The sequence below is a fragment of the Pleurodeles waltl genome, chromosome 7 (assembly GCF_031143425.1).
Source record: "Pleurodeles waltl isolate 20211129_DDA chromosome 7, aPleWal1.hap1.20221129, whole genome shotgun sequence".
Lineage (NCBI taxonomy): Eukaryota > Metazoa > Chordata > Amphibia > Caudata > Salamandridae > Pleurodeles > Pleurodeles waltl.
In genome coordinates, this window is record NC_090446.1 from 100158433 (window position 1) to 100184830 (window position 26398).

At 47.4% G+C, this 26398-nt stretch overlaps 1 protein-coding gene across 2 annotated transcripts in view; it reads right to left on the minus strand.

Moving 5' to 3' along the window:
* Window positions 1-26398, minus strand: part of LAMA5 (laminin subunit alpha 5) — a 467726-nt gene that overhangs the window by 245644 nt on the left and 195684 nt on the right. For both annotated transcript variants that reach the window (XM_069243153.1, XM_069243152.1), the window contains exons 28-36: window positions 25401-25509; window positions 24655-24752; window positions 23193-23397; window positions 22520-22646; window positions 21536-21675; window positions 20174-20289; window positions 19418-19629; window positions 14546-14750; window positions 12436-12580 (exon numbers count right to left, since the gene is read on the minus strand). In XM_069243153.1, coding sequence (XP_069099254.1) covers window positions 12436-12580; window positions 14546-14750; window positions 19418-19629; window positions 20174-20289; window positions 21536-21675; window positions 22520-22646; window positions 23193-23397; window positions 24655-24752; window positions 25401-25509 — 1357 coding nt within the window. The remainder of the gene's footprint in view (window positions 1-12435; window positions 12581-14545; window positions 14751-19417; window positions 19630-20173; window positions 20290-21535; window positions 21676-22519; window positions 22647-23192; window positions 23398-24654; window positions 24753-25400; window positions 25510-26398) is intronic.

The following is a 26398-nucleotide window of genomic DNA, read 5'->3' on the forward strand; positions in this document are numbered from 1 at the left end:
TAAGACACCCCTCTAGCAGGCCTTACAGCCCTAAGGCAGGGTGCACTATACCATAGGTGAGGGTACCAGTGCATGAGCATGGTACCCCTACAGTGTCTAAATAAAACCTTAGACATTGTAAGTGCAGGGTAGCCATAAGAGTATATGGTCTGGGAGTCTGTCAAACACGAACTCCACAGCACCATAATGGCTACACTGAAAACTGGGAAGTTTGGTATCAAACTTCTCAGCACAATAAATGCACACTGATGCCAGTGTACATTTTATTGTAAAATACACCACAGAGGGCACCTTAGAGGTGCCCCCTGAAACTTAACCGACTATCTGTGTAGGCTGACTAGTTTTAGCAGCCTGCCACAAACCGAGACATGTTGCTGGCCCCATGGGGAGAGTGCCTTTGTCACTCTGAGGCCAGTAACAAAGCCTGCACTGGGTGGAGATGCTAACACCTCTCCCAGGCAGGAATTGTCACACCTGGCGGTGAGCCTCAAAGGCTCACCTCCTTTGTGCCAACCCAGCAGGACACTCCAGCTAGTGGAGTTGCCCGCCCCCCTCCGGCCAGGCCCCACTTTTGGCGGCAAGGCCGGAGAAAATAATGAGAATAACAAGGAGGAGTCACTGGCCAGTCAGGACAGCCCCTAAGGTGTCCTGAGCTGAGGTGACTCTAACTTTTAGAAATCCTCCATCTTGCAGATGAAGGATTCCCCCAATAGGGTTAGGATTGTGACCCCCTCCCCTTGGGAGGAGGCACAAAGAGGGTGTACCCACCCTCCGGGCTAGTAGCCATTGGCTACTAACCCCCCAGACCTAAACACGCCCTTAAATTTAGTATTTAAGGGCCACCCTGAACCCTAGAAAATTAGATTCCTGCAACTACAAGAAGAAGGACTGCCCAGCTGAAAACCCCTGCAGCGGAAGACCAGAAGACGACAACTGCCTTGGCTCCAGAAACTCACCGGCCTGTCTCCTGCCTTCCAAAGATCCTGCTCCAGCGACGCCTTCCAAAGGGACCAGCGACCTCGACATCCTCTGAGGACTGCCCCTGCTTCGAAAAGACAAGAAACTCCCGAGGACAGCGGACCTGCTCCAAGAAAAGCTGCAACTTTGTTTCCAGCAACTTTAAAGAACCCTGCAAGCTCCCCGCAAGAAGCGTGAGACTTGCAACACTGCACCCGGCGACCCCGACTCGGCTGGTGGCGATCCAACACCTCAGGAGGGACCCCAGGACTACTCTGATACTGTGAGTACCAAAACCTGTCCCCCCTGAGCCCCCACAGCGCCGCCTGCAGAGGGAATCCCGAGGCTTCCCCTGACCGCGACTCTTTGAACCTAAAGTCCCGACGCCTGGGAGAGACCCTGCACCCGCAGCCCCCAGGACCTGAAGGACCGGACTTTCACTGGAGAAGTGACCCCCAGGAGTCCCTCTCCCTTGCCCAAGTGGAGGTTTCCCCGAGGAATCCCCCCCTTGCCTGCCTGCAGCGCTGAAGAGATCCCGAGATCTCTCATAGACTAACATTGCGAACCCGACGCTTGTTTCTACACTGCACCCGGCCGCCCCCCGCGCCGCTGAGGGTGACATTTCTGTGTGGACCTGTGTCCCCCCCCCCCGGTGCCCTACAAACCCCCCTGGTCTGCCCTCCGAAGACGCGGGTACTTACCTGCAAGCAGACCGGAACCGGGGCACCCCCTTCTCTCCATTCTAGCCTATGTGTTTTGGGCACCACGTTGAACTCTGCACCTGACCGGCCCTGAGCTGCTGGTGTGGTGACTTTGGGGTTGCTCTGAACCCCCAACGGTGGGCTACCTTGGACCAAGAACTGAACCCTGTAAGTGTCCTACTTACCTGGTAAAACTAACAAAAACTTACCTCCCCCAGGAACTGTGAAAATTGCACTAAGTGTCCACTTTTAAAACAGCTATTTGTCAATAACTTGAAAAGTATACATGCAATTTTTATGATTTGAAGTTCCTAAAGTACTTACCTGCAATACCTTTCGAATGAGATATTACATGTAGAATTTGAACCTGTGGTTCTTAAAATAAACTAAGAAAAGATATTTTTCTATATAAAAACCTATTGGCTGGATTTGTCTCTGAGTGTGTGTACCTCATTTATTGTCTTGTGTATGTACAACAAATGCTTAACACTACTCCTTGGATAAGCCTACTGCTCGACCACACTACCACAAAATAGAGCATTAGTATTATCTATTTTTACCACTATTTTACCTCTAAGGGGAACCCTTGGACTCTGTGCATGCTATTCCTTACTTTGAAATAGCACATACAGAGCCAACTTCCTACTTTGGTGGATCAGCGGTGGGGTACAAGACTTTGCATTTGCTGGACTACTCAGCCAATACCTGATCACACGACAAATTCCAAAATTGTCATTAGAAATTGATTTTTGCAATTTGAAAAGTTTTCTAAATTCTTAAAAGACCTGCTAGGGCCTTGTGTTAGATCCTGTTTAGCATTTCTTTTAGAGTTTAAAAGTTTGTTAAAAGTTTGAATTAGATTCTAGAATCAGTTTTAGTTTCTTAAAAAGTATTCCAACTTTTAGAAGCATAATGTCTAGCACAGATGTGAATGTGGTGGAACTCGACACCACACCTTACCTCCATCTACAGATGAGAGAGCTAAGGTCACTCTGTAAACTAAAGAAAATAACAATGGGCCCCAAACCTACCAAAATACAGCTCCAGGAGCTTTTGGCAGAGTTTGAAAAGGCCAACCCCTCTGAGGGTGGCAACTCAGAGGAAGAGGATAGTGACTTGGAGGACAATTCCCCCCTACCAGTCCTATCTAGGGAGAACAGGGTCCCTCAAACCCTGACTCCTAAAATAATAGTCAGAGATGCTGGTTCCCTCACAGGAGAGACCAACACCTCTGAAATCACTGAGGATAGCCCCAGTGAAGAAGACATCCAGTTAGCCAGGATGGCCAAAAGATTGGCTTTGGAAAGACAGATCCTAGCCATAGAGAGGGAAAGACAAGAGATGGGCCTAGGACCCATCAATGGTGGCAGCAACATAAATAGGGTCAGAGATTCTCCTGACATGTTGAAAATCCCTAAAGGGATTGTAACTAAATATGAAGATGGTGATGACATCACCAAATGGTTCACAGCTTTTGAGAGGGCTTGTGTAACCAGAAAAGTGAACAGATCTCACTGGGGTGCTCTCCTTTGGGAAATGTTCACAGGAAAGTGTAGGGATAGACTCCTCACACTCTCTGGACAAGATGCAGAATCTTATGACCTCATGAAGGGTACCCTGATTGAGGGCTTTGGATTCTCCACTGAGGAGTATAGGATTAGATTCAGGGGGGCTCAAAAATCCTCGAGCCAGACCTGGGTTGACTTTGTAGACTACTCAGTGAAAACACTAGATGGTTGGATTCAAGGCAGTGGTGTAAGTAATTATGATGGGCTGTACAATTTATTTGTGAAAGAACACCTATTAAGTAATTGTTTCAATGATAAACTGCATCAGCATCTGGTAGACCTAGGACCAATTTCTCCCCAAGAATTGGGAAAGAAGGCGGACCATTGGGTCAAGACAAGGGTGTCCAAGACTTCAACAGGGGGTGACCAAAAGAAAGGGGTCACAAAGACTCCCCAGGGGAAGGGTGATGAGACAACCAAAACTAAAAATAGTAAAGAGTCTTCAACAGGCCCCCAAAAACCTGCACAGGAGGGTGGGCCCAGAGCCTCTTCACAAAACAATGGGTACAAGGGTAAAAACTTTGATCCCAAAAAGGCCTGGTGTCATAGCTGTAAACAGCATGGACACCAAACTGGAGACAAGGCCTGTCCCAAGAAAGGTTCCACTCCAAACTCCCATCCAGGTAACACTGGTATGGCTAGTCTCCAAGTGGGATCAACAGTGTGCCCAGAGCAAATCAGGGTCCACACTGAAGCTACTCTAGTTTCTGAGGGTGGGGTGGATTTAGCCACCCTAGCTGTCTGGCCGCCTAACATGCAAAAATACAGACAGCAACTCTTAATTAATGGGACTAGAATAGAGGGCCTGAGGGATACAGGTGCCAGTGTCACCATGGTGACAGAGAAACTGGTTTCCCCTGGCCAATACCTGACTGGAAAAACCTACACAGTCACCAACGCTGACAATCAGAAAAAAGTACATCCCATGGCAATGGTTACTTTAGAATGGGGAGGGGTCAATGGCCTGAAACAGGTGGTGGTCTCCTCAAATATCCCAGTGGACTGTCTGCTTGGAAATGACCTGGAGTCCTCAGCATGGGCTGAGGTAGAGCTAAAAACCCATGCAGCAATGTTGGGTATCCCTGAACTGGTGTGTGTGAAAACAAGAGCACAGTGCAAGGCACAGGGTGAAAAAGTAGAGCTGGAGTCTGGAAAAATGGCCCAGCCTACCAAGAGAACAGGAAAGTCAGTTGGGAAACCAACTGCAACACAGCAAAAGAAAGGGAACCTCTCTTCTCAGGAAGAAGTTCTGCCCTCTGAGGGAACTGAGCCTTTGGAGCTTGAACCTTATCAGGTTGAGCTCTTAGGCCCAGGGGGACCCTCAAGGGAGGAGCTGTGTAAGGGACAAGAAACCTGTCCCTCTCTTGAAGGCCTTAGACAGCAAGCTGCTGAAGAGTCCAAAGGCAAGAAAAATGGAACGCATAGGGTCTATTGGGAAGATGGACTCCTGTACACTGAGGCCAGAGACCCCAAACCTGGTGCCACTAGGAGAGTGGTAGTGCCTCAGCTGTTCAGAGAGTTCATCCTAACATTGGCCCATGACATTCCCCTTGCTGGACATTTGGGACAAACCAAGACGTGGGAGAGGTTAGTCAACCACTTCTACTGGCCCAATATGTCCAACATGGTTAAGGAGTTTTGCCTCTCCTGCCCCACCTGTCAAGCCAGTGGTAAGACAGGTGGGCATCCAAAGGCCCCCCTCATTCCACTTCCAGTGGTGGGGGTTCCCTTTGAAAGAGTGGGTGTGGACATAGTTGGTCCACTGGAACCTCCCACAGCCTCAGGAAATATGTATATCCTGGTAGTAGTGGATCATGCTACCAGGTATCCTGAAGCTATTCCCCTTAGGTCGACTACTGCCCCTGCAGTAGCCAAGGCCCTCATTGGTATCTTTACCAGAGTGGGTTTCCCTAAGGAGGTGGTGTCTGACAGAGGTACCAACTTCATGTCAGCATACCTAAAGCACATGTGGAATGAGTGTGGGGTGACTTATAAATTCACTACACCATACCATCCACAAACTAATGGCTTAGTTGAGAGATTCAACAAGACATTAAAGGGCATGATCATGGGGCTCCCAGAAAAACTCAAAAGGAGATGGGATGTCCTCTTGCCATGTCTGCTTTTCGCTTACAGAGAGGTGCCACAGAAGGGAGTAGGATTCTCACCCTTTGAACTTCTGTTTGGTCATCCTGTAAGGGGACCACTTGCCCTTGTTAAAGAAGGCTGGGAGAGACCTCTCCATGAGCCTAAACAGGACATAGTGGACTATGTACTTGGCCTTCGCTCTAGAATGGCAGAGTACATGGAAAAGGCAACCAAAAACCTTGAGGCCAGCCAACAGCTCCAGAAGTTTTGGTATGACCAAAAGGCTGCACTGGTTGAGTTCCAACCAGGGCAGAAAGTCTGGGTTCTGGAGCCTGTGGCTCCCAGGGCACTCCAGGACAAATGGAGTGGCCCTTACCCAGTACTAGAGAGGAAGAGTCAGGTCACCTACTTGGTGGACCTGGGCACAAGCAGGAGCCCCAAGAGGGTGATCCATGTAAACCGCCTTAAGCTCTTCCACGACAGGGCTGATGTCAATCTGTTGATGGTAACAGATGAGGATCAGGAGGCAGAGAGTGAACCTCTCCCTGATCTTCTGTCATCAGACCCAAAAGATGGGACAGTAGATGGAGTGATCTACTCAGACACCCTCTCTGGCCAACAGCAAGCTGATTGTAGGAGAGTCCTACAACAGTTTCCTGAACTCTTCTCCTTAACCCCTGGTCAGACACACCTGTGTACCCATGATGTGGACACAGGAGACAGCATGCCTGTCAAGAACAAAATCTTTAGACAGTCTGACCATGTTAAGGAAAGCATCAAGGTGGAAGTCCACAAGATGCTGGAATTGGGAGTAATTGAGCGCTCTGACAGCCCCTGGGCTAGCCCAGTGGTCTTAGTCCCCAAACCTCACACCAAAGATGGAAAGAAAGAGATGAGGTTTTGTGTGGACTACAGAGGGCTCAATTCTGTCACCAAGACAGATGCCCATCCAATTCCAAGAGCTGATGAGCTCATTGATAAATTAGGTGCTGCCAAATTTCTAAGTACCTTTGACTTGACAGCAGGGTACTGGCAAATAAAAATGGCACCTGGAGCAAAAGAAAAGACAGCATTCTCCACACCTGATGGGCATTATCAGTTTACTGTTATGCCCTTTGGTTTAAAGAATGCCCCTGCCACCTTCCAAAGGTTGGTGAATCAAGTCCTTGCTGGCTTGGAGTCCTTTAGCACAGCTTATCTTGATGATATTGCTGTCTTTAGCTCCACCTGGCAGGATCACCTGGTCCACCTGAGGAAGGTTTTGAAGGCTCTGCAATCTGCAGGCCTCTCTATCAAGGCATCCAAATGCCAGATAGGGCAGGGAACTGTGGTTTACTTGGGACACCTTGTAGGTGGAGGCCAAGTTCAGCCACTCCAACCCAAGATCCAGACTATTCTGGACTGGGTAGCTCCAAAAACCCAGACTCAAGTCAGGGCATTCCTTGGCTTGACTGGGTATTACAGGAGGTTTGTGAAGGGATATGGATCCATTGTGACAGCCCTCACTGAACTCACCTCCAAGAAAATGCCCAAGAAAGTAAACTGGACAGTGGAATGCCAACAGGCCTTTGACACCCTGAAACAGGCAATGTGCTCAGCACCAGTTCTAAAAGCTCCAGATTATTCTAAGCAGTTCATTGTGCAGACTGATGCCTCTGAACATGGGATAGGGGCAGTTTTGTCCCAAACAAATGATGATGGCCTTGACCAGCCTGTTGCTTTCATTAGCAGGAGGTTACTCCCCAGGGAGCAGCGTTGGAGTGCCATTGAGAGGGAGGCCTTTGCTGTGGTTTGGTCCCTGAAGAAGCTGAGACCATACCTCTTTGGGACTCACTTCCTAGTTCAAACTGACCACAGACCTCTCAAATGGCTGATGCAAATGAAAGGTGAAAATCCTAAACTGTTGAGGTGGTCCATCTCCCTACAGGGAATGGACTTTATAGTGGAACACAGACCTGGGACTGCCCATGCCAATGCAGATGGCCTTTCCAGGTTCTTCCACTTAGAAAATGAAGACTCTCTTGGGAAAGGTTAGTCTCATCCTCTTTCGTTTGGGGGGGGGTTGTGTAAGGAAATGCCTCCTTGGCATGGTTGCCCCCTGACTTTTTGCCTTTGCTGATGCTATGTTTACAATTGAAAGTGTGCTGAGGCCTGCTAACCAGGCCCCAGCACCAGTGTTCTTTCCCTAACCTGTACTTTTGTATCCACAATTGGCAGACCCTGGCATCCAGATAAGTCCCTTGTAACTGGTACTTCTAGTACCAAGGGCCCTGATGCCAAGGAAGGTCTCTAAGGGCTGCAGCATGTCTTATGCCACCCTGGAGACCTCTCACTCAGCACAGACACACTGCTTGCCAGCTTGTGTGTGCTAGTGAGGACAAAACGAGTAAGTCGACATGGCACTCCCCTCAGGGTGCCATGCCAGCCTCTCACTGCCTATGCAGTATAGGTAAGACACCCCTCTAGCAGGCCTTACAGCCCTAAGGCAGGGTGCACTATACCATAGGTGAGGGTACCAGTGCATGAGCATGGTACCCCTACAGTGTCTAAATAAAACCTTAGACATTGTAAGTGCAGGGTAGCCATAAGAGTATATGGTCTGGGAGTCTGTCAAACACGAACTCCACAGCACCATAATGGCTACACTGAAAACTGGGAAGTTTGGTATCAAACTTCTCAGCACAATAAATGCACACTGATGCCAGTGTACATTTTATTGTAAAATACACCACAGAGGGCACCTTAGAGGTGCCCCCTGAAACTTAACCGACTATCTGTGTAGGCTGACTAGTTTTAGCAGCCTGCCACAAACCGAGACATGTTGCTGGCCCCATGGGGAGAGTGCCTTTGTCACTCTGAGGCCAGTAACAAAGCCTGCACTGGGTGGAGATGCTAACACCTCTCCCAGGCAGGAATTGTCACACCTGGCGGTGAGCCTCAAAGGCTCACCTCCTTTGTGCCAACCCAGCAGGACACTCCAGCTAGTGGAGTTGCCCGCCCCCTCCGGCCAGGCCCCACTTTTGGCGGCAAGGCCGGAGAAAATAATGAGAATAACAAGGAGGAGTCACTGGCCAGTCAGGACAGCCCCTAAGGTGTCCTGAGCTGAGGTGACTCTAACTTTTAGAAATCCTCCATCTTGCAGATGAAGGATTCCCCCAATAGGGTTAGGATTGTGACCCCCTCCCCTTGGGAGGAGGCACAAAGAGGGTGTACCCACCCTCCGGGCTAGTAGCCATTGGCTACTAACCCCCCAGACCTAAACACGCCCTTAAATTTAGTATTTAAGGGCCACCCTGAACCCTAGAAAATTAGATTCCTGCAACTACAAGAAGAAGGACTGCCCAGCTGAAAACCCCTGCAGCGGAAGACCAGAAGACGACAACTGCCTTGGCTCCAGAAACTCACCGGCCTGTCTCCTGCCTTCCAAAGATCCTGCTCCAGCGACGCCTTCCAAAGGGACCAGCGACCTCGACATCCTCTGAGGACTGCCCCTGCTTCGAAAAGACAAGAAACTCCAGAGGACAGCGGACCTGCTCCAAGAAAAGCTGCAACTTTGTTTCCAGCAACTTTAAAGAACCCTGCAAGCTCCCCGCAAGAAGCGTGAGACTTGCAACACTGCACCCGGCGACCCCGACTCGGCTGGTGGCGATCCAACACCTCAGGAGGGACCCCAGGACTACTCTGATACTGTGAGTACCAAAACCTGTCCCCCCTGAGCCCCCACAGCGCCGCCTGCAGAGGGAATCCCGAGGCTTCCCCTGACCGCGACTCTTTGAACCTAAAGTCCCGACGCCTGGGAGAGACCCTGCACCCGCAGCCCCCAGGACCTGAAGGACCGGACTTTCACTGGAGAAGTGACCCCCAGGAGTCCCTCTCCCTTGCCCAAGTGGAGGTTTCCCCGAGGAATCCCCCCCTTGCCTGCCTGCAGCGCTGAAGAGATCCCGAGATCTCTCATAGACTAACATTGCGAACCCGACGCTTGTTTCTACACTGCACCCGGCCGCCCCCGCGCCGCTGAGGGTGAAATTTCTGTGTGGACCTGTGTCCCCCCCCGGTGCCCTACAAACCCCCCTGGTCTGCCCTCCGAAGACGCGGGTACTTACCTGCAAGCAGACCGGAACCGGGGCACCCCCTTCTCTCCATTCTAGCCTATGTGTTTTGGGCACCACGTTGAACTCTGCACCTGACCGGCCCTGAGCTGCTGGTGTGGTGACTTTGGGGTTGCTCTGAACCCCCAACGGTGGGCTACCTTGGACCAAGAACTGAACCCTGTAAGTGTCCTACTTACCTGGTAAAACTAACAAAAACTTACCTCCCCCAGGAACTGTGAAAATTGCACTAAGTGTCCACTTTTAAAACGGCTATTTGTCAATAACTTGAAAAGTATACATGCAATTTTTATGATTTGAAGTTCCTAAAGTACTTACCTGCAATACCTTTCGAATGAGATATTACATGTAGAATTTGAACCTGTGGTTCTTAAAATAAACTAAGAAAAGATATTTTTCTATATAAAAACCTATTGGCTGGATTTGTCTCTGAGTGTGTGTACCTCATTTATTGTCTTGTGTATGTACAACAAATGCTTAACACTACTCCTTGGATAAGCCTACTGCTCGACCACACTACCACAAAATAGAGCATTAGTATTATCTATTTTTACCACTATTTTACCTCTAAGGGGAACCCTTGGACTCTGTGCATGCTATTCCTTACTTTGAAATAGCACATACAGAGCCAACTTCCTACACCGCGTCTTCGGAGGGCAGACCAGGGGGGTTTTGTAGGGCACCGGGGGGGACACAAGTCCACACAGAAATTTCACCCTCAGCGGCGCGGGGGCGGCCGGGTGCAGTGTAGGAACAAGCGTCGGGTTCGCAATGTTAGTCTATGAGAGATCTCGGGATCTCTTCAGCGCTGCAGGCAGGCAAGGGGGGGATTCCTCGGGGGAAACCTCCACTTGGGCAAGGGAGAGGGACTCCTGGGGGTCACTTCTCCAGTGAAAGTCCGGTCCTTCAGGTCCTGGGGGCTGCGGGTGCAGGGTCTCTCCCAGGCGTCGGGACTTTAGGTTCAAAGAGTCGCGGTCAGGGGAAGCCTCGGGATTCCCTCTGCAGGCGGCGCTGTGGGGGCTCAGGGGGGACAGGTTTTGGTACTCACAGTATCAGAGTAGTCCTGGGGTCCCTCCTGAGGTGTCGGATCTCCACCAGCCGAGTCGGGGTCGCCGGGTGCAGTGTTGCAAGTCTCACGCTTCTTGCGGGGAGCTTGCAGGGTTCTTTAAAGCTGCTGGAAACAAAGTTGCAGCTTTTCTTGGAGCAGGTCCGCTGTCCTCTGGAGTTTCTTGTCTTTTCGAAGCAGGGGCAGTCCTCAGAGGATGTCGAGGTCGCTGGTCCCTTTGGAAGGCGTCGCTGGAGCAGGATCTTTGGAAGGCAGGAGACAGGCCGGTGAGTTTCTGGAGCCAAGGCAGTAGTTGTCTTCTGGTCTTCCTCTGCAGGGGTTTTCAGCTAGGCAGTCCTTCTTCTTGTTGTTGCAGGAATCTAATTTTCTAGGGTTCAGGGTAGCCCTTAAATACTAAATTTAAGGGCGTGTTTAGGTCTGGGGGGTTAGTAGCCAATGGCTACTAGCCCTGAGGGTGGGTACACCCTCTTTGTGCCTCCTCCCAAGGGGAGGGGGTCACAATCCTAACCCTATTGGGGGAATCCTCCATCTGCAAGATGGAGGATTTCTAAAAGTTAGAGTCACTTCAGCTCAGGACACCTTAGGGGCTGTCCTGACTGGCCAGTGACTCCTCCTTGTTGCTTTCTTTGTTCCCTCCAGCCTTGCCGCCAAAAGTGGGGGCCGTGGCCGGAGGGGGCGGGCAACTCCACTAAGCTGGAGTGCCCTGCTGGGCTGTGACAAAGGGGTGAGCCTTTGAGGCTCACCGCCAGGTGTCACAGCTCCTGCCTGGGGGAGGTGTTAGCATCTCCACCCAGTGCAGGCTTTGTTACTGGCCTCAGAGTGACAAAGGCACTCTCCCCATGGGGCCAGCAACATGTCTCTGGTGTGGCAGGCTGCTGGAACTAGTCAGCCTACACAGACAGTCGGTTAAGTTTCAGGGGGCACCTCTAAGGTGCCCTCTGTGGTGTATTTTACAATAAAATGTACACTGGCATCAGTGTGCATTTATTGTGCTGAGAAGTTTGATACCAAACTTCCCAGTTTTCAGTGTAGCCATTATGGTGCTGTGGAGTTCGTGTAAAACAGACTCCCAGACCATATACTCTTATGGCTACCCTGCACTTACAATGTCTAAGGTTTTGCTTAGACACTGTAGGGGCACAGTGCTCATGCACTGGTACCCTCACCTATGGTATAGTGCACCCTGCCTTAGGGCTGTAAGGCCTGCTAGAGGGGTGTCTTACCTATACTGCATAGGCAGTGAGAGGCTGGCATGGCACCCTGAGGGGAGTGCCATGTCGACTTACTCATTTTGTTCTCACTAGCACACACAGGCTTGTAAGCAGTGTGTCTGTGCTGAGTGAGGGGTCTCTAGGGTGGCATAAGACATGCTGCAGCCCTTAGAGACCTTTCTTGGCATCAGGGCCCTTGGTACTAGAAGTACCAGTTACAAGGGACTTATCTGAATGCCAGGGTGTGCCAATTGTGGATACAATGGTACATTTTAGGTGAAGGAACACTGGTGCTGGGGCCTGGTTAGCAGGGTCCCAGCACACTTCTCAGTCAAGTCAGCATCAGTATCAGGCAAAAAGTGGGGGGTAACTGCAACAGGGAGCCATTTCTTTACATCCGGCTACACAGATTCACAACTTTGCAATAGTCAGTCTTCACCACAAGATATGGAAATGAACAATGGACAAGCTCAGATCGCAGGTTTTAATTTGTGATGCCCATCTGAGCCCTTTTGAGAGCTTAGTAATTTTGAAATTAGGATTCTTTGGATAGATTGTTATCATTTTTTAAGATTGTCTCTCTTGAATGTCTAAGAACACTAATATTAAGACTATAGAGTAAAACAAGTGGTTGTTGGACCATCACACCTTCAGGAAAGAACATGAAGTTACAGAGGAGCAAGAGAAAGCATGCTGTACATGGCAACCCTGAAACTAGACTCAGACTGTACTCACCTTGCAGTGACACTGTCCAGTCACTGGATTGCAGATGCTGGGCCGGCTGCCTTCCCAGTTACAGTCACAGCGCCTGCAATTTGGGTAGCCATAGAAGCCTGGGGAGCATTGTTCACACTGCCGGCCAACAATGTTCGGCTTGCACCTTGATAAACAGAATTAGACTGGGGTAAGGATAATCATGTGGGTAGAAGAATGTCTGCCCTGAAAACATGTTGCACCAACAGTACTCACTGGACCAGCTAAACAGGTCACCATTCTTTGTTGTCATCACCTTCCCAACACTCACAGTCTTTCACAGATCCTTATCTTTCCTGTAATAAAGGAGTATCCATCCGAAATACCACCTGCTCAAGATCTACCAGCATCCCAGAAAGCAATGCACCCATTGAGAAACATCCACAACTCTCTGGGAACTAACATCCCAAAATGTTTGGTTGTCTCTAAGTGAACTGTCCTCGGAATTATTTAGACACCCCAAAGGGCAAGGGGGTATCGAACAATGCAGGCAAGCAGAAACATTCACCAAGCAGCTATTAATTAAATAAACCCAATGATCAAATATACCCCTAAATTCCTGCGGACAGCACTTTATGCTATAACTGCACCCCAAATTCAAAGTGCATGCCACCTTTGCAGCTAATGCCAGGGTGTCTGTTTCAGTCTTTCTAAGAAGCTCAGAATGGAGGCATGGTCTAAAGATGGTCCACTATCTACATAAGTCTGACACTGAAAGACTAGTATCTCTCAAGGATGTTTATCAATTAAACAACTTCAGTTGTGTTTGGAGGCTCATCAGAGCAATGTAATGGCACAATCAGAAAGAGAAAGAACTCATGAGTGGTTAATACAAAATAAAAAAAAGACAGGAAACGCAATAGAATGGACAAGGAAGGGCTGACAGCTCTATTGAGACGCAATGCAGAGTACAAGGAAAGGTTGGCGATTCAGTCTGAAGCAGTATAATGTATAGAAGAAAAAGCACACTGTGAAAGCAGTCTAGAAGGCACTAGGGGCCTTATATAATAATAAATGGTTTTCAAGAAGTAGCTGCAAATTGTGCATCGATTTTTGCGAATCAATTCTGATTTTGTGAACCAACCTAAACCCATTTATGTGCAAATATGTTGCTATTCAGAATACCACATCGCATGGGGTCGCAGAACAACCTGTCCAATAAACATTCATTAGGCGGGACACAATTTGCAGCCCCTGCGATTGGCAACAATCACAACCATAGTGGCCTTCGAGAGTCAGCAGGCAACCATATCTGACTGTGTTTAAACTAACTAAAATATATTTTTTAATACAGCCCACTTTCCTTAAAGTTAACTGGACTATGATTCTAAGAAAGAAATGTTTTGTTTTTTTAAAACGTTTTACTGAATCTTGGCATAGGCCCTGTCGGACCACTGCCACATCTCAATGAAACTGAGGATTCACAAACAAGACACCTTTCACTTTGCATACCAGATACTACTGCATTTGAAGTGTATGTACCTCACCAATGGTTTGCAACTGCGTAAAACATTCCACTTCAAGTCGTAAATAGGAAGGGGATGCTTCTTGAATGCCCTCTACTATCTGCGATTCAAACTGAGTCAGAAAAGCCCTTATTGGATTTGAAAACAATTTTTCAACTCGTAAAAAGGCTTTCGTGAATAAAGAAAAGGCCTCTTGCAGGCTCAAGCCCTGTGATTTTTGCAAGTCACAGGGTTTGTGGTCAGAGAATGACCTTGTATGTTAAGCCCTAAGTGCCTTCCAGACCCCTCAATCCAAGTCCCACGATTTAGACATTTGATGAATAGTAATGTGTTAGTTCGTACGTCACCTTTGTACTCAATCAGACCACAGCAAAGAGGTAGATCTGAGCTGGATTATTCTACACTCCCTTCCATCTTACTTTAAACGATCGGTCAAATAGGTCTACTGGATGAAATAATCAATTTATATTTGATTGGTCATTCATAAAGTACAAGCATGTTCGTCCCTCAGTAGATCATTTGGAAAGCCCACTGAGGAGGGCAATGGTGTATTGGGTGTAGTGGATCTGTTCTTTGCACAGTTTTGAGTGTGTTTACAGACCAAAGGCTTTGCATTCCCTACTCACGCGCACTGTCCACTCTCGAGGTCACATCCAGGGTCAGTCAGCTCGGCGACTCCGGAACGAGAACAATTACACTCCTCACAGCCAATCAAAGGGTGGCAAGCGAAGGTCTGAGGCTCGCACACTGTGCAATCTGGTTGGATGGTGCGTGGTGGACAAATGCACTGACCCGTCACTTCATTGCACAAACGGGTCTCGCACATGCAAGCTGTAAAGAGATGAAAATGAAAAGCTTTTAACCGAAGATAGGTGAGTGCAGGAAATTATAGCACCGAAAATTTAGCTTAAAAAAATGGAAAAGACTACGTATTGGACTAGTGCTATAATGCTATAATGAACATTCTTATATAAAAAAGGAACAAGCATGAAAGTTCAAGGATATTTATTTTAAATAATTCAACTCTCCGTGTGAAAGATTTTTAATCCTAAAGAGAAGAGTTACGATTTACGGTGTCACAGATTACTTATGGTGCTAAAGTGACATATTAAATATTTCAATGACAAAGATTAAAGGTCAATATTAGTGTTGGGTGTCTCTAGCTTAGCAATAAATTTATTGCATTTTTTTATTTTTTTCCCTTAATTCTTTCCCTTCAAGTTGCATTGAAATCATTTTCTGTTTTCAGCATGAATATAAACAAAATTAGCTAAATACAGAATTCTTTAAAAAAAGAAATTGGTTACAGCAAACGTTAAGTTGCCTCAAAACCCATTGAAAGTAGCTATAGCAGCCCACTGCCAGTGGAAGTTTTTTAAAAGGTTCCCCTGCCTTAAAACAAAAGTAATTTAATTTCTGCTATCAATCTGGTGTGATAACGTGGTTGGTGTATGAGAGGTCTCTTTTGTGCTGATCGTGCAGGCCATATTCATGCTCTTTAATTTAATTGAAATTGTGTGTAGGAAGTTGGCTCTGTATGTGCTATTTCAAAGTAAGGAATAGCATGCACAGAGTCCAAGGGTTCCCCTTAGAGGTAAAATAGTGGTAAAAATAGATAATACTAATGCTCTATTTTGTGGTAGTGTGGTCGAGCAGTAGGCTTATCCAAGGAGTAGTGTTAAGCATTTGTTGTACATACACATAGACAATAAATGAGGTACACACACTCAGAGACAAATCCAGCCAATAGGTTTTGTTATAGAAAAATATCTTTTCTTAGTTTATTTTAAGAACCATAGGTTCAAATTTGACATGTAATATCTTGTTTGAAAGGTATTGCAGGTAAGTACATTAGGAACTTTGAATCATTTCAATTGCATGTATACTTTTCAAGTTATTGACAAATAGCTATTTCAAAAGTGGACACAGTGCAATTTTCACAGTTCCTGGGGGAGGTAAGTTTTTGTTAGTTTTACCAGGTAAGTAAGACACTTACAGGGTTCAGTTCTTGGTCCAAGGTAGCCCACCGTTGGGGGTTCAGAGCAACCCCAAAGTCACCACACCAGCAGCTCAGGGCCGGTCAGGTGCAGAGTTCAAAGTGGTGCCCAAAACGCATAGGCTAGAATGGAGAGAAGGGGGTGCCCCGGTTCCGGTCTGCTTGCAGGTAAGTACCCGCGTCTTCGGAGGGCAGACCAGGGGGGTTTTGTAGGGCACCGGGGGACACACAAGCCCACACAGAAATTTCACCCTCAGCGGCGCGGGGGCGGCCGGGTGCAGTGTTAGAACAGGCGTCGGGTTCGCAATGGAAGTCAATGAGAGATCAAGGGATCTCTTCAGCGCTGCAGGCAGGCAGGGGGGGCTTCCTCGGGGAAACCTCCACTTGGGCAAGGGAGAGGGACTCCTGGGGGTCACTTCTGCAGTGAAAGTCCGGTCCTTCCGGTCCTGGGGGCTGCGGGTGCAGGGTCTTTTCCAGGCGTCAGGACTTAGGTTTCAGAGAGTCGCGGTCAGGGGAAGCCTCGGGATTCCCTCTGCAGGCGGCGCTGTGGGGGCTCAGGGGGGACAGGTTTTGGTACTCACAGTCGTAGAGTAGTCCGGGGGTCCTCCCTGAGGTGTTGGTTCTCCACCAGCCGAGTCGGGGTCGCCGGGTGCAGTGTTGCAAGTCTCACGCTTCTTGCGGGGAGTTGCAGGGTTCTTTAAAGCTGCTTCTTGAAACAAAGTTGCAGTCTTTTTGGAGCAGGTCCGCTGTCCTCGGGAGTTTCTTGTCGTCGTCGAAGCAGGGCAGTCCTCAGAGGATTCAGAGGTCGCTGGTCCCTTGGAAGGCGTCGCTGGAGCAGAGTTCTTTGGAAGGCAGGAGACAGGCCGGTGAGTTTCTGGAGCCAAGGCAGTTGTCGTCTTCTGGTCTTCCTCTGCAGGGGTTTTCAGCTAGGCAGTCCTTCTTCTTGTAGTTTGCAGGAATCTAATTTTCTAGGGTTCAGGGTAGCCCTTAAATACTAAATTTAAGGGCGTGTTTAGGTCTGGGGGGTTAGTAGCCAATGGCTACTAGCCCTGAGGGTGGGTACACCCTCTTTGTGCCTCCTCCCAAGGGGAGGGGGTCACATCCCTAATCCTATTGGGGGAATCCTCCATCTGCAAGATGGAGGATTTCTAAAAGTTAGAGTCACTTCAGCTCAGGACACCTTAGGGGCTGTCCTGACTGGCCAGTGACTCCTCCTTGTTGCTTTCTTTGTTCCCTCCAGCCTTGCCGCCAAAAGTGGGGGCCGTGGCCGGAGGGGGCGGGCAACTCCACTAAGCTGGAGTGCCCTGCTGGGCTGTGACAAAGGGGTGAGCCTTTGAGGCTCACCGCCAGGTGTCACAGCTCCTGCCTGGGGGAGGTGTTAGCATCTCCACCCAGTGCAGGCTTTGTTACTGGCCTCAGAGTGACAAAGGCACTCTCCCCATGGGGCCAGCAACATGTCTCTAGTGTGGCAGGCTGCTGGAACTAGTCAGCCTACACAGACAGTCGGTTAAGTTTCAGGGGGCACCTCTAAGGTGCCCTCTGGGGTGTATTTTGCAATAAAATGTACACTGGCATCAGTGTGCATTTATTGTGCTGAGAAGTTTGATACCAAACTTCCCAGTTTTCAGTGTAGCCATTATGGTGCTGTGGAGTTCGTGTTTGACAGACTCCCAGACCATATACTCTTATGGCTACCCTGCACTTACAATGTCTAAGGTTTTGTTTAGACACTGTAGGGGTACCATGCTCATGCACTGGTACCCTCACCTATGGTATAGTGCACCCTGCCTTAGGGCTGTAAGGCCTGCTAGAGGGGTGTCTTACCTATACTGCATAGGCAGTGAGAGGCTGGCATGGCACCCTGAGGGGAGTGCCATGTCGACTTACTCGTTTTGTCCTCACTAGCACACACAAGCTGGCAAGCAGTGTGTCTGTGCTGAGTGAGAGGTCTCCAGGGTGGCATAAGACATGCTGCAGCCCTTAGAGACCTTCCTTGGCATCAGGGCCCTTGGTACTAGGAGTACCAGTTACAAGGGACTTATCTGGATGCCAGGGTCTGCCAATTGTGGATACAAAAGTACAGGTTAGGGAAAGAACACTGGTGCTGGGGCCTGGTTAGCAGGTCTCAGCACACTTTCAATTGTAAACATAGCATCAGCAAAGGCAAAAAGTCAGGGGGCAACCATGCCAAGGAGGCATTTCCTTACATTGTGCATTACTCTCAGTAAAAGTTTGTTCATAAGGGGGCAACAAATATCAAGATTTGAACGAATTATAGATTCAATTGACAAAATTGTGAACAAAAACAAAATAGAAAAAAATGGTGGAACTTCAAGACCAGGAGCTTGGTCTGAACGCAGTGTATAAAATGAAACGCCAACACTAATTTCCTACAGAAACATGTGTTGGTCTTGAGAAAAATCTGGTTTAAATTGTCGTACAGGCAGCACTGCACTTGTTCATTTTCAATGCGTCGCTGTGAAAGGTTTTTATTTCAATATATTTAAAAGATGCTCACATTCCGCACATGCGCTTAAGGTTACATTGTACAGGTATGATTTCAGAGCTTACAACTTTAATGGGCTGTTTTATGAATCAATGAGCTCACTTACTATTTAGTGGGACATGCATTGGACAAATATGAGGTTTACTCAAACGCACCAGTGACAAGGGCACACCATGAAGAATAATTGCTGGTGTGCTTCTGTGATTACCCAGTGACTTCTATGAGGTCATACATTTTAGATACAGGTAGTTCCATCCCGTACCCTGGATACCATAGTCAGCGCTTGATGCTGGGCCAATAATGTGTTGCAGCAACTGTTCACAGGTGTGGTCATGTTTTAACATGATTAAATCCCTAAGTTGATTTTATTTTTATCTGTAAAGAGCGGTTCAGGTGTGCACAAACACAAGCTGAACGGGACACCTTACAGGCATGGGGCATGTCCTGCAGCAGCATTACATTCACTGTGAATACCTCCCCTCATCTCGTTCTGTACCACCTATCACAAAATTATTTTAAATGTTTGTAGCACATGTGACTACGAAATGGAGGTTTTATTGATGTAATAGAAATGGAAATGAATGTTAATAGTCTTTGGTTCCAGTATTATACTGTTGTTAATACTACCATATTTTGCACAAAGGAAGAGCATTTATATATTTTTTTCTGTATAGATCGGATTTCAAAATCTTTTCTACTTAAGCATTTTAAGTGTAGAAACAACTTCGTATCTCTGTTGTTTTTTTCATCATGACCTTGATGCATTTCCTGCATCCCTTTTACCTAGGACTCAGAGTGCAAGTCCTCTCAGTTTCTGAAACCCTCTTATCTTCAGGAACCTCCTTCCAGAGATCTTCCAGGGAATTTGGTAGACAAATAATCACTTAAATATGCAACAATATTCATTAACAATACATAAGATGAAGCCTTTGATAGCAGAAAACATCATGCACTTTGTGATTCCCCTCTCCCAACACCACAAGGGGCAAAACTTACGCCTGCAGTTGGGAAAACCCCAATAGCCGGTGGCACAGCGGGCGCAGTCCCGTCCGATGACATTGGGTTTGCAGGAACACTGGCCTCCCAAGGGCTCGCAGGATGTTCTGGTGGCTCCCACCTCATGGCAGGCACAAGGCTGAGCACCATTGTTGTGGAAGAGGGAGAGCGAGACAGCAGAGTCCCTGCAGAACTTGGATGATGTCACTGGGCTGTAAAATAGGGAGAGGTTAGCGTGCCTCTTGCACGACGTCCAAGCACTCTAGTTGTTGATTGACCAGTAAAAAAAATTGAAAAAAGACAACACTTGGTGCAATCAATATACATTAGGGACAATGGTGTTGCGTTTACAGAGTCGGATACAGAATGCTAACATATACTTTCTATCATGTAAGTCTAACTCCAACTAACTTTTTAATGCCACTATTTGGTAAATAAAAGGTATAGAGACAATTATTTTGTATCAATATATATATATTTTTACAATATCTAAAGAAATAAATCAAAACGTTTTTTAAAAACACTAATAATATCTTCTAAAGTCAGGTATCCTGAAAACCAAAGCGTTTCGATTCAGTCTATTGAAAGCGCTAATAGCTCTTATTGCAGTTGTTGCAGTCTAAGATCTGATCCGAAGCTTTATGAGTAGAGCTTTATGAGTAGAACTTCATAGCAGGCACATTCGGCTGCTTGTTTCAAGTTCCTAAATGATGTGGACACACAAGATAATTTAAGAAGTAAGCTGTGAACTCTCACTTGATGCTGAACCCGTTGACTCCACAGACGCTGATGAAATCGTAGGATTTATCCAGGGGGTCTTCAACCAGGTAGCTCGAGCTGTAGCTGCCTTCAGGTACCACAAGGACGTAATCCTACGCAAAGAGAGTTAACACTTAATCTCTAGGCTCGTCACTGAAAACAAGGGTAGAGGAGGCATTCAATATTATAGAAACTGGTAGAGATGGTCATATGTCGGGGGCTGAAATTCCCACTACCCCCAACACTGAGAACTCAGCCAGTCCTCCTCAGAGAGGAAGTCACAAGGTAAACAAGGGTAGCCTGGAGGGCTGGGTTGCCCTGCAGTGCCAGGGCCTCTGTCACGCAGCTAGGAAAGGGGATTGTGCAAAGATGTTAAATTTACAGCTCAAAGGGCCTGAGATGGCATGTTGGATGTCAATAGCTCTGCCCGATACGTGGTCGTTTCACACCTGCTGCTCCTTATGTTGCCTCTGCTGTAGCTCAACTCACAAGGGCCTGATCCACATTTAGTTTTCAGGATATTATCTATGTCAATACGTTCCATTTAGATTCATGGTATATAATTGCAGCTTAAGTGGCAAACCTGACAGTTTTGAATGGACCTTGTTGTTTTTCGCTCCAGGAGACCCTGTCGCAGTCCACTTCACTCGGGTTACACACAACAGTAAAAAAAAAAAAAAAAAAAAAACACCTTTGAGGGGACACACATTCGTCTCTACTCCATCCTCTTCCTCTTCTTGGCTGCACAGGCTCCCAGCCAATCACGACGCTGCTGAAAGCAGCGCCGTGATTGGTCTGAGTGGCTTGCTTCACCACTCAGACTGGGAATGGGAGCCTGGGCATGTTCTCTACCCAGCTGAGCTATACAGCCGGGTAGAGAACATGTAAAGTGAGCATGTCTTTTTGGCCGGCCCAACCCAGTCGGCCAAACACACATGTGCACTTTATGTGCACACAGCCCTCCTCCGGCCCCCCTCCCTCCAGCCAAGCCCCGTCCCGCAAGCAAAAATAAAAGAATAATAACGTAGTGTACGGTATTATCATTATATTTTTTCCTTTTTGGTAAATCCAGTGAAGCGACACTCCTCCTCCTCCTTAGCGGAGGATCCGCCCCTGCAATAAAGTTGTTGCTGGGTTGCTCAAAGTGAAAGAAAAGGAGGCCCGGGACACAGGATATTAGTCGTTCAAGTATCCATGAGGGGGGAAGAGGCACAGCAAACTAAGCTTCTGATCGCAGGCAAGAAAAGGGAATGCTCAAAGCAGGCAGCCCTTGTGGAATAAAGACTGAAGCTACAACGATGCACAGGGTAAGCAGATATTGGTCAGAGGAATGCATAGACTCATAGCACGGTCACCTACCAGCCACAGCTTCTTCCCCTCCGGAACACGGATAGTAATGGACAGGTCGTTATCGGTAACATCCAGGATGATCTGGTTTTCGGAAATCACTAGGCTCCTGCAGCCATAACCGTGAGGGCAGAAAGTGGCGTTTGAAAGGCCTGAAAAACACAGTACTTTTTTAGTTCCCTCTCTTTGTCTCCAGCAGTCTGAGGTTCTAGCACCCAGTTGCTCTTGCCCTGCTGCTGGAAGTGGAGATATGAAGATCTATTCTTCACTAGATACATTTATCCAAGATACCAGGCTGCAGGGCTCTGTGCAGTGTCATCTCCTGCCTATTTGCTGTCACTTCCTGCTCTTTCACTGGTCTTTGGCTTCCTATATCCCTCCCAGTGCCAACCATCCCAGAAATCCCTTAACCACATTCTATTTTCCATTCCCTGCCACCCATCTTGCCCACCACTGGATTTATTCACTGACGAAGCATGCCGTTCCTATTTTTTTTAATCACCTCCTTCCTTCTTTCATAACAAATGCCCACTAGTTTGCCTGTTCAAAACAGGCTGGCTACTCTGTGAATACCAATCTACACAAGTGACATTTTTGTTTAGATGGCGGGCTCACTCCAGAGACTGTTAATACTGTGTGGCATGAATACCTTTTGCAAAAGCTCTATCTGTATGGTTATACATATTGTCACTGTCTCTACAACCAGACTCAAGCTGTAGCAGTGACTGCATACATCTGTGATAGGAATATTTTTCACTAAAGCCCACCGGGCTGTAGCCGGCAATGGTGCCAAAGTGTTCTTTTGTGAGTTTGGAGCTAGACTGCTTGTTTTTTGTGCACCAATTAAATTTTTCTCCTTTCCCTTCTCTTTTTTAACCAGAATGAAATAAGACCACCACCCTTTCTCTTCTAGCCATTCTTTCCATTGCATCTTCTCAGCCTCTGCTTCCCCCTCTAGGCAACAGTGTTAATCACTCACAAATCACAGTACCTCACCTTGCCAGACACGACCACCATTCACTAGAACTTCCACAGTGAACCTCTGGTGATGAGGCTGGTAGTAGTGAAGAATGAAGGCATAGCGTCCAAGATTCTGGATCCGATACTGATACACTGCAACATTCTGCACAAAAAGAGAGATCGCGAGGAAGAAGGTGGGCTATTATTGAGGAAACACCTTCCCAATTCCATTAAACACTCAGAAACAAACACTACATGCAGTGCCAAAGAAGACATAAAAGTGACAAAAGAATCGAAGAGGACACTGTCAAAGGCAAACGTGTCACCAGAGATGACCCATCAGCCCAAGCTTCAACCTTGTTTAAGGGGACAATACGACCAGCACGATGACAGGGTCAGGGCTAACACCTTTGCTCCACCAACATATAAACAAACTGAAAATACAGAAGTAGAAGGTATTTACTCAGAGAAACTTGCAATACTTGTCTCCTCCAAGAATGAGAAGAGTGGAGTGGGACAACACTGTCAAACACAACAATTATTACAAAGATAACTGAGTTCTAAAAAAAAACTCAACACTACATAGTGTGAAACAGCCATAAAAAGGCCAATTGTCCAATTGACATTCAGATGCATTCAGAAATGCAGGCAACACATGAAAATAACTGCAGCTGAATATTATGGAAATACGGTCAGTTTCTGCACCCACCTGGGAAGAATGCAGCAGGGTGAGACTGCTGGTCCCCACAGCAGTTGGAGGCCGAGGGTGAGACTGTGGAGGTCCAGTTGGAGACTCAGTCGGAATGAATCCATGAGAAATAGGAATGTTGGAAGAGAGTGATCCCACTTGTACGTCCGTGAGCAGTATGAATTGAGAGGGCATCTGAAACCTGGATGGCACACATGCGGTGCTGCTGCATCAAAATAATGGCAAAGAGCACAGCATGTCAGTGGCCAAACTCTCACCCCTCACCTAAAAACCCCACAGACTAGCAACACTCAACATAAAAAATCTAGCCATCCAACAGCCTTAAATACAAAAATGTGACATGGAAAAACATAAAAAAGTATTGAATCAATTTTCACACATTACGGCCACAATTTGGTGGACACGGTAATCCACTGCAAATGCATCAGAGAAATCGATCTGCTAAACTGAAGACCTCCCTTCCATACTTAGGGTTAGGACTACCTGTTGATGAAGCCCCCTTTGGCTCATCCGACAGCCTGACGGTCTAGGGATCGTCTGAGTACAGCCATCGCTCCCAAATATTTAGAGTGGATGGTCTGAAAGGTTTTCCTCTGGCTGCCTCTGCCAGGCAAAACTTGGTGGTGAGGACGGGAAAAAAAAAGAATAAGGGCCCTCAAAACCTGGAAGTGTCTGTGGTGGTCATTAGTTTTTCTCTTTTGCAATAACAAACTCACACTTTGGGAGTTTGTTTAAAAAAAAAAAAAAAAAAAAAGAAATGTTAAAAGTTTGGTGGTTGGCCATCAAAATTAGCGGCGGCCTTTCACCAACCTTTTTGTACCTTAAAAGGAACCACAGTGATGATGGTTCTTTTCAGGTGGAGAGATGACCACTGGGCCTGTAGACGTCTCTAAACAGGATGGACTACCATCAGTCAGGGCAAACATTCAGCCCCCCGTCATCCTGATGGACAGTAGTACATTCCTCAGGGTCTAAATCAGGGCGAATATTACTTTGGATTTAGGGTCACTGAAAAAACGTACAAGGAACAGAGGATAAACATGTTTCTTGAATGTTGTGCATCATTATCTTAAGGTGACGGACAGGATGATAGAAATGATAGAATTTCTATCACTCACAGGTGCCTTCCTGAACAATATTCAAGGAGAGGTTGTGGCTCAGGATGAGTCTGCAGTCCTCATACTACATACGCAGGTTGGAGGATATATACACTTGATTACATCAATAAATTGGATTAACTGATAGAATGTACAAATGTATCTGATCCATTAAATTGTCAAAAGATGTGATTGGCCAAGTGATGGACTTGATTGACAAATACCTTCTTGCAGAAAAAACTGTGTTTTCGGGGCCCAAAGAAGTCAAAGAACAATATTTACAATAACGTTGGTCCAAAAGAAACAGAACCACCCGCTCCACCCCAAGATCCACTATCTTTAGATGTGCCATAGTATCTGGTTACCTGCTGTGCGCGGAGCTCCCATGAGTACTTATGCAATGGACCCTGGGCTCAACAAACTCCATAGTGAACTGCTCAAGGGGGATCAGGAACACTTTGTGCTACAGAAACAGGGGGAAACAAGGCATACTGAAATATTACAAGTGATCATAAGTTCACTCAAAGCATTTTGAGTGTCATACTATGGAAACTCTCTCACAAGCAATCACTTTGGCCACCAACACAATCACCATTTCAACCTTTATCACCCCTCTTAGCTCAGAAGCAATCAAAGGTATGACATACCCTTTAGTTCAATCGGACAAAGGGTCCCCTGAGGGATTGGGGGAGTTGACAGTTTCTTGAGGAAGCCACATCTTCATAATAAAGCTAAATACTGTTCCTGCTTCAAACTCCTTTCCTCCAGCTTTGCTAACCAAGATGGATTTCTTAAACACTGTATTTTACATACGAATGCATATTAGTTGGTGTAGATTAATATTGTGGGCTAGGGATGTTTACCCTTTTTACTGATTTGCAAAAGGCCATTCTCATCTCACAAAGGCAAATGCAGAAAAGCAACTTGCACTGAGCCATTTTTAATCAATGTGTGTGGGGCATGGCGCGGATGGTTAGTCATTTTTTTGTGGTGAACCAAAGAGCAGCTGTCACATTCCCCTTTCCAACATAATCACATTGATATCTCAACACGGACAATGCCAAGATTTGTCACAAATGAGTAAAGCTGCCGTCAGGAAGTGGGGTCATACCAGAAGGAACTGTGCGTGGTCAGCCGAGAATCGCACGCTGGCTTCAGTCGTCAGCTCGAGAACGGCCATTTGGCTCTGGGAGTCCAGAGCCACTCCACGACACAGGAAGCTGCAAGAGAAAGCACAGATCTAGTGAGCAGGGTAACATAAGCATAGGAAGGCCACACTGCTTCCCCTCGGGCTTCTGCCAGGTCTTCTAATGGCGAGACGGGTTCTAACGATTGTCCAGCAGAGCAAATCCCAGCCCTGGATCCTATTTTAAGCCACTGGAGCCATTAGTCTTCTACTAAGCTGGCAGCTTCGTAAGTCACAAACCGGATCCCGTCTACAGAAGTATCCCTGACAAAGTAGACATCGAAACTCATCTCCCTAAAACAAACAGGCAGTTCTTCCTCCAGTCCAGTCGAGAACAGAGTTCAGGGTGCCAGGAGTGCCCTATTTATGAACAGAAAATGCCCTCAGGATGCCAGGAGTGCCCTATTTATGAACAGAAAATGCCCTCAGGGTGCCAGGAGTGCCCTATTTATGAACAAAAAAATGCCCTCAGGGTAAGATGTGGCTACTAGGCCTTAGGCTACCAGGTTCCCTCTCTCCTGATGACCACTTACTGGAAATGTGGCATCTGACTATTCCAGGATGCATCGTTCTGCCCACTCCCAAGATGGCAGAACCACTCTCTCAGTGTCCAGAGCTCCCTAACCCAGCCCAGAGGTGTGGCTACCAAGGGGGCTAAACGCCCCTTGAACACCAATCTGACAACAGGTTTTCCCCCTCCTTCCCAGGTTCCAGCTAGTATGCCTCCACAGTGGCCTTGCCTCTCTTCCAAGTGTTCCCTATTTGTCCTTCAAAGGTGGCTTCAGCTTTAAAGCTCGACTTTTGAGCCAACAACCCTGTGGCTTCCTGCAGGGGGGAGGTAACACCTGTCTCCAGAGCAGGCCCCTATTGTCTCCTTTCTTCGCAGTCATTGTCATGTCTCCGCAAGAGGGCAGAAAGCTGAC